The sequence below is a fragment of the Oncorhynchus mykiss genome, chromosome 13, assembly GCF_057628025.1.
Source record: "Oncorhynchus mykiss isolate SJ-2025 chromosome 13, ASM5762802v1, whole genome shotgun sequence".
Classification (NCBI taxonomy): Eukaryota; Metazoa; Chordata; class Actinopteri; order Salmoniformes; family Salmonidae; genus Oncorhynchus; species Oncorhynchus mykiss.
In genome coordinates this window covers 89,548-104,050 of record NC_143034.1, presented here as the reverse complement: position 1 = coordinate 104,050, position 14,503 = coordinate 89,548, and the positions used below count along the sequence as shown (strand labels likewise).

Here is a 14,503-nt window from a genome sequence, read left to right as displayed (position 1 = left end):
TAGGACCATGCCCCAGGAATACCTGACATGATGACTCCTTGCTGTCCCCAGTCCACCTGACCGTGCTGCTGCTCCAGTTTCAACTGTTCTGCCTTATTATTATTCGACCATGCTGGTCATTTATGAACATTTGAACATCTTGGTTCCTCTCTAGGTTTCTTCCTAGGTTTTGGCCTTTCTAGGGAGTTTTTCCTAGCCACCGTGCTTCTACATCTGCATTACTTGCTGTTTGCGGTTTTAGGCTGGGTTTCTGTACAGCACTTTGAGATATCAGCTGCTGTACGAAGGGCTATATAAATAAATTTGATTTGATTTGATTTGATTTGGTCTGTCATATTATAATAGAGACAGTAGATCTAGCTGGTCTGTCATATTATAATAGAGACAGTAGATCTAGCTGGTCTGTCATATTATAACAGAGACAGTAGATCTAGCTGGTCTGTCATAATACAATAGAGACAGTAAATCCAGCTGGTCTGTCATAATATAATAGAGACAGTAGATCTAGCTGGTCTGTCATAATATAATAGAGAAAGTAGATCCAGCTGGTCTGTCATAATATAATAGAGACAGCAGATCTAGCTGGTCTGTCATAATATAATAGAGACTTAGAGACATTAGATCTAGCTAGTCTGTCATATTATAATAGAGACAGTAGATCTAGCTGGTCTGTCATAATATAATAGAGACAGTAGATCTAGCTGGTCTGTTATAATATAATAGAGACAGTAGATCTAGCTGGTCTGTTATAATATTATAGAGACAGTTGAACTAGCTGGTCTGTCATAATACAATAGAGAGAGTAGATCTAGCTGGTCTGTCATGGTGCCCCATGTGAGGATCAAACTCACGACCTTCAGATTCAGAGACTAACGTGCTACCTACTGCGCTAACGAGGCCCTTCTTTCCAAAAAGTCCAAAAAGAAAAAAAAATATTGATACCGAACATCAGATTTTGACAGTGATGTTGAAACCACCGTGCCAAAATGTATGCATGGTCTTAAATTATACAACCCCTTAGAAAAAAAGATAGATTTCATTCTATAGTAATAAATATCAATATGGACCTTAAGATGTGGTATCCACCTTGACAAAAGTATGTATTGTGTGAAAGTCCAAAACGACAGAGAATACATTTTCACTTCATCTCCAGCCAACACTGTCTTTTTAAAAGCTTTTCTGTCCCGTGTGTTGCCAGAATATTATACAATGACTTATCAACAGCTCTAACAATTTGACCCCCACAGGAAATCTACACTGGCAGTTAAAGACCATTACTATATAACCAGTATGACATCCGGGAACTTTTGTCATACTAACTATACCAATAAGCATACTATATACTCAATTAACATCACAAATAGTATGATTAGTGTGAGTATTCTAACACAGCTAATGACTTATCAACAGCTCTAACAATTTGACCCCTACAGGAAATCTACACTGGCAGTACATACAGTAATATGTAAATAGTACTGTTGAAATTGATATATGCCATAGAAGTGCAGCCTTGTGCATTTTCAATACAGTAACTGTCATCCAAACTGTAGCCTAAGTTTACATCCGGTAATACTGTCAAAGTACACAGTTACATTGACAACATGCCTAAACATTTTGACGACCTTGTTCGTGAACAATGACTCAATGACTTATCATTCTGATGACACTGACATGATCATTGGCATGAATATTTACTTTTGAGATATGTACAAAGGATTTTTAGTGACTGACTAGCTTTAGAAACATATATATTGTATATTGCAGTTTGTACAAATTGTTCTGAGAAATGCACTTAATATTTTGCACATGTTAGGGATGATGTGAAAAATGCACCAAAGCGACTGAGAAAAACTGTAACTAAGCATATAATGTGGACACCAAGGATGTGGATACCAAGAAACTTGAAGCTTTCAACTGCTCCACTACAACCCCTTCGATGAGAATGGGGGCGTGCTCAGTGTTTAGTCCCAGGGTCCTTAGCTTAGTGATGAGCTTTGAGGACACTATGGTGTTGAACGCTGAGCTGTAGTCGATGAATAGCATTCTCACATGGGTGTTCCTTTTGTCCAGGTGGGAAAGTGCAGTTTGGAGTGCAATAGAGATTGCATCATCTGTGGATCTGTTGGGGCGGTATGCAAATTGGAGTGGGTCTAGGGTTTATGGTGACAAAGGGGTAATGGTGTTGTGAGCCACGACCAGCCTTTCAAATCCCTTCATGGCTACAGATGTGAGTGCTACGGGTCGGTAGTCATTTAGGCAGATTACCTTAGTGTTCTTGGGCACAGGGACTATGGTGTTCTGCTTGAAACATCTTGGTATTACAGACTCAGACAGGGGATGAAAATGTCAGTGAAGACCCTTCCCAATTGGTCAGCGCATGCTTGGAGTACACGTCCTGATAATCCATTGGGCCCTGTGGCCTTGTGAATGTTAACCTGTTTACAGGTCTTACTCACATCGGCTGAGGAGAGCGTGATCACAAAGTCGTCCGGAACAGCTGATGCTCTCATGCATGTTTCAGTGTTACTTATCTCGAAGCAAGCATTGAAGTAATTTAGCTCGTCTGGTAGGCTCGTGTCACTAGGCAGCTATCGGCTGTGCTTCCCTTTGTAGTCTGTAATAGTTTGCAATAGTTTGCAAGCCCTGCCACATCCGTCGAGGGTTGGAGCCGATGTTCAAGGGGTATATCAATCTCCCCAGGGTAGAAGTAATACGTTGAGATATTTGTCCACAAAGGGATACCCCTCCCATAGGTGGCTCATTATTGGGATTCATTGCTGATTCCTACCTGTAGCTCACAATGAAGTGTCTATTGATACAGGTTAAGGGCCCTGTTGGAGATTGGTGGATGGAAGTGGAGTCGAGGGAACAAGCAGGGTTGGACACGGCCATGTTATTATCCCACACAGTCTCTGTGGTTAATTTGAACCCGGTTCCTGGGAATTAGATTTGGTTAGAAATCGTCCCAATCTGTTACCACAGAAGGGGTCCGTTTGTCCCATTTCCAGCTAGGTTACGAGGCGCTTTGTCATTTACAGAGTCAGTTTATTTTGGTACTGTCCATATGTAGCTTGATTTTGGTCACAAAATGGCTGAATAAATGCAACATTTTACCTGGAGCCAACTATGCAGAGCACAGCGCATGTCGAATGACTTTAGCTTCCCTCCAGGCCTGAGGGCACATGCTCTCTAGTAGGCTTAAATTAAAGATACGGAAAATAGGAGCGGCAATATAGTCCGCTATTATCCTCAGTAATTTTCCATCTAGATTGTCAGACCCCAGTGGCTTGTCATTGTTGATAGACAACAATTATTTTTCACCTCTTCCACACTGACTTTACGGAATTCTAAATTACAATGCTTGTCTTTCATAATTTGGTCAGATATACTTGGATGTGGAGTGTCAGCATTTGTTGCTGGTATGTCATGCCTATGTTTGCTAATAAGTCCAATGAAAAAATCATAAAAGGAGTGGGCTTTGATGAATGAGCCATCTGATTCAGTTAATGATGGAGCAGAGTTTGCCTTTTTCCCAAAATTGTATGTAAGGTTCTCAAAAGCTTTTTACTGTCATTCTTTATGTCATTTATCTTTGTTTCATTGTATCGTTTTTCTTCTTTTTATTCAGTTTGTCACATGATTTCTCAATTTGCAGGATGTTTGTCAATCGGTTGTACAGCCAGACTTATTTGCCATTCCCTTTGCCTCATCCTTCTCAACCATACCATTTTTTTATTTCTCATCATTCCACTGGGAGTTTACAGCTTTTACAGTCATTTTCTTAATGGGTGCATGCTTATTAGTAACTGGAATAAGCAATTTCATAAATGCGTCCAGCGTCTGGTTGCTCCTCATTACACACCACAGAGATGCAAATGTTCTTTACATCATCAACATAGGAATCACCTGTTTTATTAAATAATTGAGACACAAATGACTTGAGGGAACCAGAGATCAAGATCGCCTAACCATAAGAAAAAAACTCTTCCTCCTCCCGCTGCTGCTGGCCTTAGTAAATTCTGACGTTACGCTCCTGAAGTTTCCAGTAATAGGCTACAACAGCAGTCGTTATGCTCCTATAGTTTCCAGTAATAGGCTACAACAGCAGTCGTTATGCTCCTATAGTTTCCAGTAATAGGCTACAACAGCAGTCGTTATGCTCCTGAAGTTTCCAGTAATAGGCTACAACAGCAGTCGTTATGCTCCTATAGTTTCCAGTAATAGGCTACAACAGCAGTCGTTATGCTCCTATAGTTTCCAGTAATAGGCTACACCAGCAGTTGTTATGCTCCTATAGTTTCCAGTAATAGGCTACAACAGCAGTCGTTATGCTCCTATAGTTTCAAGTAATAGGCTACAACAGCAGTCGTTATGCTCCTATAGTTTCCAGTAATAGGCTACAACAGCAGTCGTTATGCTCCTACAGTTTCCAGTAATGGGCTACAACAGCAGTCGTTATGCTCCTATAGTTTCCAGTAATAGGCTACACCAGCAGTCGTTATGCTCCTATAGTTTCCAGTAATAGGCTACAACAGCAGTCAGCAACCTTTTCCATTTGTAGTGCCAATTTATCTGACCATTTCTACTGATCTGGTGCCAGTTATGATTTTCATATTCACATTTTACTGGAACAGTTTAATTTATAATAGTAATAATAATAATTAAAGTCTTTCTCTCAAAATCATTTTCTATGATTCATCTACATTCTATCTAAATGAAAATGATACAAATCTAAACTACTTTTATTGCCGTTGCCAACTATGTAAAATAGCCTACATAAAGCCAACAAATAAAAACATCTAGAAAATATCCAGATAAAAATAAATCACATTGGCTGCACATGGCCTGTCTACATAGTTGATTCAATGTTTCAAGTTCTGTCACCAATGTCGGTCTGAAACTTGATATAAAATGTTCTGGGCCCTCAGAGTTTCCCAAGCCAGTGAGTTTGGGACAGACACAGCTGTCGGATATTTGTGTAAGGGATAAGAAGTAATCAGGTCTTTTATGACATTTCCACTGGATCAGAGCATTACATTTTTCCCTTTCATGTCGAGTGGTTATCAAGAGTGAGAGCTGGAAATATTGTACAAATACTTTGAGGAACTATTGTCATTCGCCAATTGATTTTTGTAAGACTATGTTTATCCTATCAGACATCCCCAAATACGTGCATCGCTCTCTGCATCGCTCTCTGCCCTCTGTTTGCTAAAACGCAATTTGGTTGCAGAAACTCCACCATGCTAATGCAGAAATCCGTAGTTATACCAATACCATAGACGTACTGTAGGACCCATAACTTCACCTAACAACAACATAGACCTACTGTAGGACCCATAACTTCACCTAACAACAACATAGACCTAATGTAGGACCCATAACCTTTGAGTCATTTGAGAAACCAAGGCTGTTGAGTCTGCCGATAAGAATACGGTGATTGAGTCGAAAGCCTTGGCCAGGTCGATGAAGACGGCTGCACAGTACTGTCTTTTATCGATGGCGGTTATGATATCGTTTAGTACCTTGAGCATGGCTGAGGTGCAGCTCGGAAACCGGATTGCACAGCGGAGAAGGTATGGTGGGATTCGAAATGGTCAGTGATCTGTTTGTTTACGTGGCTTTCGAAGACTTTAGAAAGGCAGGGCAGGATGGATATAAGTCTGTAACAGTTTGGGTCTAGAGTTTGGGTCTAGAGTGTCACCCCCTTTGACAGTTTCTTGACGGAAAATGTTGTAGTTGGGGATGGAAATTTCAGAATTTTTGGTGGCCTTCCTAAGCCAGGATTCAGACACGGCAAGGCCATTAAGGTTTGCGGGGGGTGCTAAAAGCAGTGGGTAAAACAAACTTAGGGAGGAGGCTTCTGATGTTAACATGCATGAAACCAAGGCTTTTTCGAATACAGAAGTCGACAAATGAGAGTGCCTGGGTTAACACAGGGCCTGGGTTAACCTGTCTGTACATTATGCCTTGAATCTATCCTACCAAGCCCAGAAATCTGCTCCTTTTTTCTTTGTTCCCAATGCACTAGACGACCAGTTCTGATAGCTTTTAGCCGTATCCTCATCCTACTCCTCTGTTCCTCAGGTGATGTAGAGGGTATGGTAGGGTGTGGGTACAGTGGAGGTAAACTTAGGCATTGAGTGACGATAAGAGAGGTTGCATTTCTGGAGTTATGCTAGGTGAGGTCACCGCATGTGTGGGAGGTGGGACAAAATAGTTATTTGAGGCATGTTGAGTGGGACTAGAGGCTCCGCAGTAAAATAAAACAATGATCACTACCCTAAACAACAGTATACAAGGCATATTGACATTAGAGCGACATAAAGCGAGGCATAAAGCAATCACAGGTGTTGATTAGGAGAGCTAGCTAAGACAACGGGTAAGACAACAGTTAATCAGCTAAGACAACAACAACAGGTAAAATGGCAATGAATGGGCAGAGAGGGTAAGTTAATAAGTTAATAAACAAAATAAACAAACAGGACACCCGTGATTTATGAACAGTCCAGCAGGCATCAGCTATGTAGCCAGGTGATCATAGGGTCCAGTGAACAGCAATATATGAAACAGGGAAGCAGCTAGGTAGTAGTTACTATGCTAGCTGGGAGATGTGCCTGGCTCGAGGCTAACTGGTGCTAGCTTCGGTTTAATCCAGGCTAAAAGCAGCTGGTGTCTGAGCTAAAAAAAGGTAAAGGCCGCTAGGAGTGGCTATGTAATTAGCTGGTCAGCTTCTGATGGAGGTTCAAAAAATAGCAGGTCCATATCACATTGGGTGAGGTGGGTTGCCGGAAGGTATATGTAATTTTAAACAATGGAGAAAGAGACTGAAATATATTGCAATATTTTTTTTTAAATACAAAAAAAACATAACATTTACAACAACAAACACGTCTTACTGCTACACTATCTTGGATTACAAGATGACTCTGTTAAAAATCATTGGATTTAGCGAACTCAAATGATTTAGTACTTCTGTTTCCCCAGCGTAACATAAGGAACCACTAAATGATACGTAGTTCGAGTGCATTTCATAATAAAAAAACTGTCAGACTGCAAGATCCCGTATTTAAGTTGAAGTTCATCATATGACAAGCGTAACGTTATGACTATAACTACTGTTCCCTGAAGGAGAGAAACTAGATACAACATACTATTAAATTCACGCCTGGAGGACTGGAGGACCCAGTTGATACAATGTTTCAAGATTGTTGTAGACAGGCCATGTGCAGAAAATGTGATTTATAGTATATTTTCTACCTGCAGGCTGCAATGTTTTTTTTGTTAGCTTTATGTAGGCAATTTTTACATAGTTGGCAATAGCAATAAAAGTTACTTTTAGATTTGTATAATTTTCATTTAGATAGAATGTAGATGAATCACAGACAATGATTTTGAGATACTATTATAAATTGAAACTATTCCACAAAAATGTGCATATGAAAATCCTAACTGGCACGCAGATCGGTAGAAATGGTAAGATAACTTGGCACTCCATCTGGAAAAGGTTGCCGATCTCTGGTGTAGCCCATTACCGGAAACCTCAGAAGCATAATGGCAGAATTTTCCTCCTTCTGGTTAGATTATCTTGATCTCTGGCTCCCTCAAGTAATTTGTGTGTCTTAATTATTTGATCAAACAGAGCAATTATGGTCCCCTTCTCATTTGCTTCTAACAGTACCAAAAATTAGAACAGGTCATGGTAGAAATAGTTTTAGTTACTCAGCTCCGTGGTCCTGGAATTCTCTCCTGAACATTTTAAAATGTGATGATCTAGTTTCGTTGGTGGAGTTTAAACCCGGATCAAACCCGGGTCTGTAGTGATGCCTCTAGCCCTTTGATGCAGTACCTTAGACCGCTGCACTACTTGGGTATAACCTTTTTTTTTAACCAATTCTGATGGTTGTTAAAAGTGGGATTTTGACATTATTACCGTTATATCAACATACTTGACACTCCCAACTATCAATGTCTTTGGCACCGTAGACATCAAGTCACTTGACAATAATGTTTCATACAACGTTGCATTCCATGTTTGAAAGGTAATTTTCATTGAAGACAATCAAAGTTAACATTCCATCAGATTTAAACTCAAGGCTGAGTCTCAAATAGTCTCCTGTCCATTTTAACAGCCGGGCAATGGCACACATTATAGCAAATACATTTTGGGTCTGAATTAAAGGAGCTACAATTATAATTTAATTACATGTTTTAAATAAAATGTCCATAATATCTGCATTAATAGTGGAATGATCGTGTTTCACAATATTCCTAAACTTAAAAATATATTCTCGATCTTCTATTGTGTTGTTGACTGAATGTTTGTTCATGTGTAACTCTGTGTTGTTTTTGTCGAACTGCTTTGCTTTATCTTGGCCAGGTCGCAGTTGTAAATGAAACCTTGTTCTAAACTGCCTACCTGGTTAAATAAAGGAGAAATAAATAACACATAATAATACATCAAAATGTAGGAGCAGTATAGACCTAGTCTGTTCATTATATACATCTACATGATGTATTGTTACACCATGTAGGAGCAGTATAGACCTAGTCTGTTCATTATATACATCTACATGATGTATTGTTACACCATGTAGGAGCAGTATAGACCTAGTCTGTTCATTATATACATCTACATGATGTATTGTTACACCATGTAGGAGCAGAATAGACCTAGTCTGTTCATTATATACATCTACATGATGTATTGTTACACCATGTAGGAGCAGTATAGACCTAGTCTGTTCATTATATACATCTACATGATGTATTGTTACACCATGTAGGAGCAGAATAGACCTAGTCTGTTCATTATATACATCTACATGATGTATTGTTACACCATGTAGGAACAGTATAGACCTAGTCTGTTCATTATATACATCTACATGATGTATTGTTACACCATGTAGGAGCAGAATAGACCTAGTCTGTTCATTATATACATCTACATGATGTATTGTTACACCATGTAGGAGCAGTATAGACCTAGTCTGTTCATTATATACATCTACATGATGTATTGTTACACCATGTAGGAGCAGTATAGACCTAGTCTGTTCATTATATACATCTACATGATGTATTGTTACACCATGTAGGAGCAGAATAGACCTAGTCTGTTCATTATATACACCTATATGATGTATTGTTACACCATGTAGGAGCAGTATAGACCTAGTCTGTTCATTATATACATCTACAGGATGTATTGTTACACCATGTAGGAACAGTATAGACCTACAGTAGCTAGCTGCTAATTTAGATTTAGTATGACTTAATGAAACTGCCTTAAATATGCTGGTAAACATTTTTTTTATTTGCACTAATCAATCAACACATTCCTGTCTTTGTATGTCTCAATATAATAGTATTGTTTAATTAAATCCATTTAAAATAACCTTTGTCTGAAAATAAAATATGATCCTCAACTGCGTTTCCCCTCCAGTCAGCAGGCGGCGATGTGCGTCTTTCAGGCGACGCTGCCAGCGTGACGTATAATCTAGTGGACTGTTCTTCAGAAACAGCTCGTCAACCACCTCGGTAGCTTGCTAGCCAACATAGCCGAAAGATTCAAGATATTTATACGCTTTCGGTGTATATTAGCTGATGTGTTTTAGACACACTTCTGTTGTATCTACTTGTTAACCTATTTAATTTAATATTACGTTATTTTGTATTAGTCAGCTATAGTAGCTGTCTGGTTAAGTTAGCACTAGCCTAGTCGCTAATGATAGCTAGATAACATCCCCGACCATGAGCTCCCTAAACTTCTCCCCTCCTGTTAAAGAAGAGGAGATCTGCTGGACGGAGAAAGAAGCTCTGGGGCTGAACATTGTGGTGAAAGAGGAGAAGGAAGAGGATGTCACAGTTAAAAAACAAGTAGAGGGTGAGTCTGTTACAGTGAAAGAAGAAGAGAAAGACGTTTCAGTGAAAGAAGAGGAAGATGCGTTCAGAGTGAAAGAGGGGGAGGATGTTAAAGTAAAAGAAGAGGAGGACGGGAAAGAGGATGTCGTTTTTGGAGTGAAGAAGGAAGGGGATATTACTGTCACATTGAAAGATGAAGAGGTGGAGATAGGAGATCTGATTAACACCAGTAAGTACTGTCTTCAATTTGTTTTTAACTTTGGATATTCGGAGTTGGCTCGTCAATACCTCTTCAACGGAGGGCCCTAGGATGATGACTGATGTCTAGAATCAGAGACGTAGAGAGCAAGCTACCCCTTGTTTTTTCCATTCCGTTTCCAAAAAGTGACTTAACATATATATTTGAGAAGGGTCTATCTGCTGACTGCAGCCTGGGGGGCACTGCATGTAGTGATTTTTACTACACACCGGGGCCCCTAATAGTGCCATGTGAGAGTTGGGTTGGCTACACCAAAGATTATGGATATACTGACAAGATGTCTCTCTGTCCTAACAAGGGGAGTCGTTGTCCACAAAGCGGCACTGTGGGTTCTCTAGCTTCCACCTATCCCTTCTTTGGATTGGTGGATACATCCTATTATTGTAATATATTATTTATATTCTATGAGGGTTGTTGACATCAACTGCCTGTATTCAATGGAGAGAGATGCTAAGCTACTAGCATGAATATGCATAGCGATCTGGAGACAACTCCTATAGTGCTTTTTATCAAAGTTGTCGGTATGTCACATAACAACTTAATCATTACGAAACTTCTGTTAGATCAAGTAATCCTCACGTAGCAAATAAGCCATTCATTTTGTTGTTGACCAAATTCAACTCTTTCCACATTGGGTTGATCATTGTTTCCACTTGGATACAACCTACTGTAACCTATTGGCATGAACTAGAGTGTTACAACCTACTGTATCCTACTGGCATGGCCTAGAGAGTTGCAACCTACTGTAGCCTACTGGCATGGCCTAGAGAGATACAACCTACTGTAGCCTACTGTCATGACCTAGAGTTACAACCAACTGTAGCCTACTGGCATGACCTAGAGAGATACAACCTACTGTAGCCTACTGGCATGACCTAGAGAGATACAACCTACTGTAGCCTACTGGCATGACCTAGAGAGTTACAACCTACTGTAGCCTACTGGCATGAACTAGAGAGTTACAACCTACTGTAGCCTACTGGCATGGCCTAGAGAGATACAACCTACTGTAGCCTACTGGCATGACCTAGAGAGTTACAAGTCCTACAGAAATGCAAGCATTTCTAAACCTTTTTCCTCACTTTTATGGGATATTGTGATATCATTATGAGGTATTGTCTGAAGATAAGATTTAAAAAATATATAATCCGTAAATCGGAATGGGAGTCGGTTGAAGCCTGGATAAAAGCATCGTTTGGCATAAGCCATTTCCAAGTGAAATATTTTGATTGATTAACAAAATGTGTCAAAAGGAAGGGGTCTGAATGCACTGTATGTTCTAGGGTGTCCCAGATAACAAAAACAGATAACAAAAAGTTATGGGTCCTACAGTAGGTCTATGTTATCGTTAGGTGAAGTTATGGGTCGTACAGTAGGTCTATGTTATTGTTAGGTGAAGTTATGGGTCCTACAGTAGGTCTATGTTATTGTTAGGTGAAGTTATGGCTGATGTTAAAGCCAAAGAGCATTTTACTGGTTAAGTGTTTTTTAAGTGTAAAGCAGTTGATTTGCGACAATAACACAAACATATTAACCAGGACATTCAAGCGAGCCTTACAATTATAATCCAAAAGTAATGTGAAATACACTCATACGCAACCTGTAAATGGAGGCTAATTTTTGCTGTCAGCCTATGAGAACATAACTAGTGGTTTCCTCATTACCAGATATACTACATCCATAACTAGTGGTTTCCTCATTAGCAGATATACTACATCCATAACTAGCGGTTTCCTCATTACCATGGAGGAGTTAATCAAATTATGTGTGCATTGCCCTCGTGATGCAATTTAAGCAAACACAGAAAGGGGCCTGTATTGGAGACCAATAGTTGTCTGGCACACTGCTTAGGATTTCAACAACTTTAATAACTTATTTCTAGTTACTACTAATGTGAAAACAAGACTAAATATAACTATTGTTGCTATCTTGACTGTCTTAATTGTCAAATCATTTAACACGTCAATTGTTGTACAACTTCACAACTGCTCTGGGCATCACCTTTTACCTCAAAATAAACAGTGGATTTCTGATGGTTTGGGCCTTTAACCATCTGTCTGACGTTGTCATTCACACAGGAGAGAGATGTGACCATCGTGGATCCTCTGGGGAGCCTCAACAACCTCATGATGCTGACGAGGCAGAGAAGAGTCTCTCCAGATCAGAACTCCTCCAGAAACACCAGCAGAGACCCACCGGGAAGATATCTAACTGCTGCTCTGATTGTGGGTTATATTTCTCAATACCAAATTCACTAAAAGAACACCTGAGAATGCACATTGGAGGGAAATCTCACTGCTGCTCTGACTGTGGGAAGAGATTCAACTCTTCATCAGACCTTAAAATGCATCAACGAATTCACACAGGAGAGAAATCTTATATCTGTGATCAATGTGGGAAGAGTTATACTACATCTAGCAATCTAACTATACACCAGAGAACACACAAAGGAGATAAACAATATAGCTGTGATCAATGTGGGAAGAGTTTTGGTGCATATCAATGTCTGACTAGACACCAGAGAACACACACAGGAGAGAAACCTTATAGCTGTGATCAATGTGGGAAGAGTTTTGGTGCATATCAATGTCTGACTTTACACCAGAGAACACACACAGGAGAGAAACCTTATAGTTGTACTCAATGTGGGAAGAGTTTTTCAAGATCTAGCTGTCTAACAAAACACCAGAGAACACACACAGGAGAGAAACCTCATAGCTGTAATCAATGTGTGAAGAGTTTCTCTACATCTAGCTATCTAAAGATACACCAGAGAACACACACAGGAGAGAAACCCTATAGCTGTAATCAATGTGGGAAGAGATACTATGATAAATGGTCTCTGATTAGACATCAGAAAATACATGGAGTTGTTTCATGATATCAATTAAATAATGTCACAATGTAGAATGTTTAAACATTGTAGTAGGAGTATTTTAATGATGTCACAATGTAGAATGTTGTAACATTGTAGTAGGAGTATTTTAATGATGTCACAATGTAGAATGTTGTAACATTGTAGTAGGAGTATTTTAATGATGTCACAATGTAGAATGTTGTAACATTGTAGTAGGAGTATTTTAATGATGTCACAATGTAGAATGTTGTAACATTGTAGTAGGAGTATTTTAATGATGTCACAATGTAGAATGTTGTAACATTGTAGTAGGAGTATTTTAATGATGTCACAATGTAGAATGTTGTAACATTGTAGTATGAGTATTTTAATAATGTCACAATGTAGAAGCCTAAACGTTTCCCCCTGTTCTATTGATTTCAGCATGATCTGGATATTAGCCTCAGGGGGAAAATCCAGGCTCTGAATTGAAAGAGTACTATTTATGAGATTTAACAAAAAGAGCTGTGTTACACTTACCACGTTGGTGACCCACTTGAATCATAATGCAACACTTCAAAATGTAGCTAGCTGTTTGTTTTCTTCAAGTTATCCTCTAACCAGGGATGTACACATTATTCCCAGATTCTGTGTAGTTTTTGAGCTTTTTTTCTTGTTTTTAATTGTTGCCAGCCAGTAGACACCATGTTTATATTGATGAAAGTAAAGCATTGTAGTTGATTATAATGTGAAATGGAAGTTGTTTTCTTGTCAGTTGTTCAACTGAAATGTGTCTTCGGCACACTGATTGGTGTCACCTCATTAGTCAGTATGTGTTACACCTGTGCTGGCTTGTCCATCTCGTTAGTGGGAAGGTGTTTCACCTGAGCTGGTCCAGGTTCTATTTAAGAGTGTCTGGCCTTGTGCTACAGTTGTCTTGATAGATGTGGAGAGTCAACACCTTTAGTTGCTCCACCTTTTTGGTTTGCTTCCTGTCTTTGCCTCTTCTTGGGCATATTTATTGGGTCTCATGGTGGGTGTCTTTTAGGTCCCAGTTTTTGTTACCAGTCAATTTTCAATTTTCAGTCGATGCCCCCAGTGTCTTTCAGAGCCCCTCCTAAAAAACAAGTTATATTTTGGGTTGGATGTAGCATCATATTGTTAATATTTTAATCAATGGCATTTCCTTTGCAATGCTCATTAGTCTTTCAGCTGTTATTCTTTGTTTTTTATCCTCAATATTTCTGTTTAATTTGTTTTCTTCTGTGAAGCCATTGTGTTGCATCCATGTCTGACATGGGGCGGCAGCGTAGCCTAGTGGTTAGAGCATTGGGGATCAAAAACAAAGAATAACAGCTGAAAGACTAATGAGCACTGAAAGGAAATGCCATTGATTAAAATATTAACAATATGATGCTACATCCAACCCAAAATATAACTTGTTTTTTAGGATTGGCAGGAACTAATGGGGATCCATAATAAACCCCAGGAAGAGTAGCTGCTGCCTTGGCAGGAACTAATGGGGATCCATAATAAACCCCAGG

At 39.3% G+C, this 14,503-nt stretch overlaps 1 protein-coding gene and 1 non-coding gene across 2 annotated transcripts; one reads left to right on the top strand and one right to left on the bottom strand.

The window, feature by feature from the left end:
- Nucleotides 1-826: 826 nt before the first annotated feature.
- trnaq-cug (transfer RNA glutamine (anticodon CUG)) lies at nt 827-899 on the bottom strand. The gene has a single exon. It is a non-coding gene; the product is annotated as a tRNA-Gln (tRNA).
- An 8,595-nt stretch (nt 900-9,494) lies between these two features.
- Nucleotides 9,495-13,706, top strand: LOC110516218 (uncharacterized). Its single transcript, XM_036973768.2, has 2 exons — nt 9,495-10,093; nt 12,202-13,706. Exons 1-2 carry the CDS (start codon nt 9,754-9,756, stop codon nt 13,002-13,004), a joined length of 1,143 nt encoding a protein of 380 aa, XP_036829663.1. The 5' UTR covers nt 9,495-9,753; the 3' UTR covers nt 13,005-13,706.
- Nucleotides 13,707-14,503: the final 797 nt, after the last annotated feature.

Coding starts and splice junctions, on each gene's coding strand:
- LOC110516218 (XM_036973768.2), top strand. CDS start 9,754: ATGAGCTCCCTAAACTTCTCCCCTCCTGTTAAAGAAGAGGAGATCTGC. Junction 10,094..12,201: donor AGGAGATCTGATTAACACCA/GTAAGTACTGTC, acceptor TCATTCACACAG/GAGAGAGATGTGACCATCGT.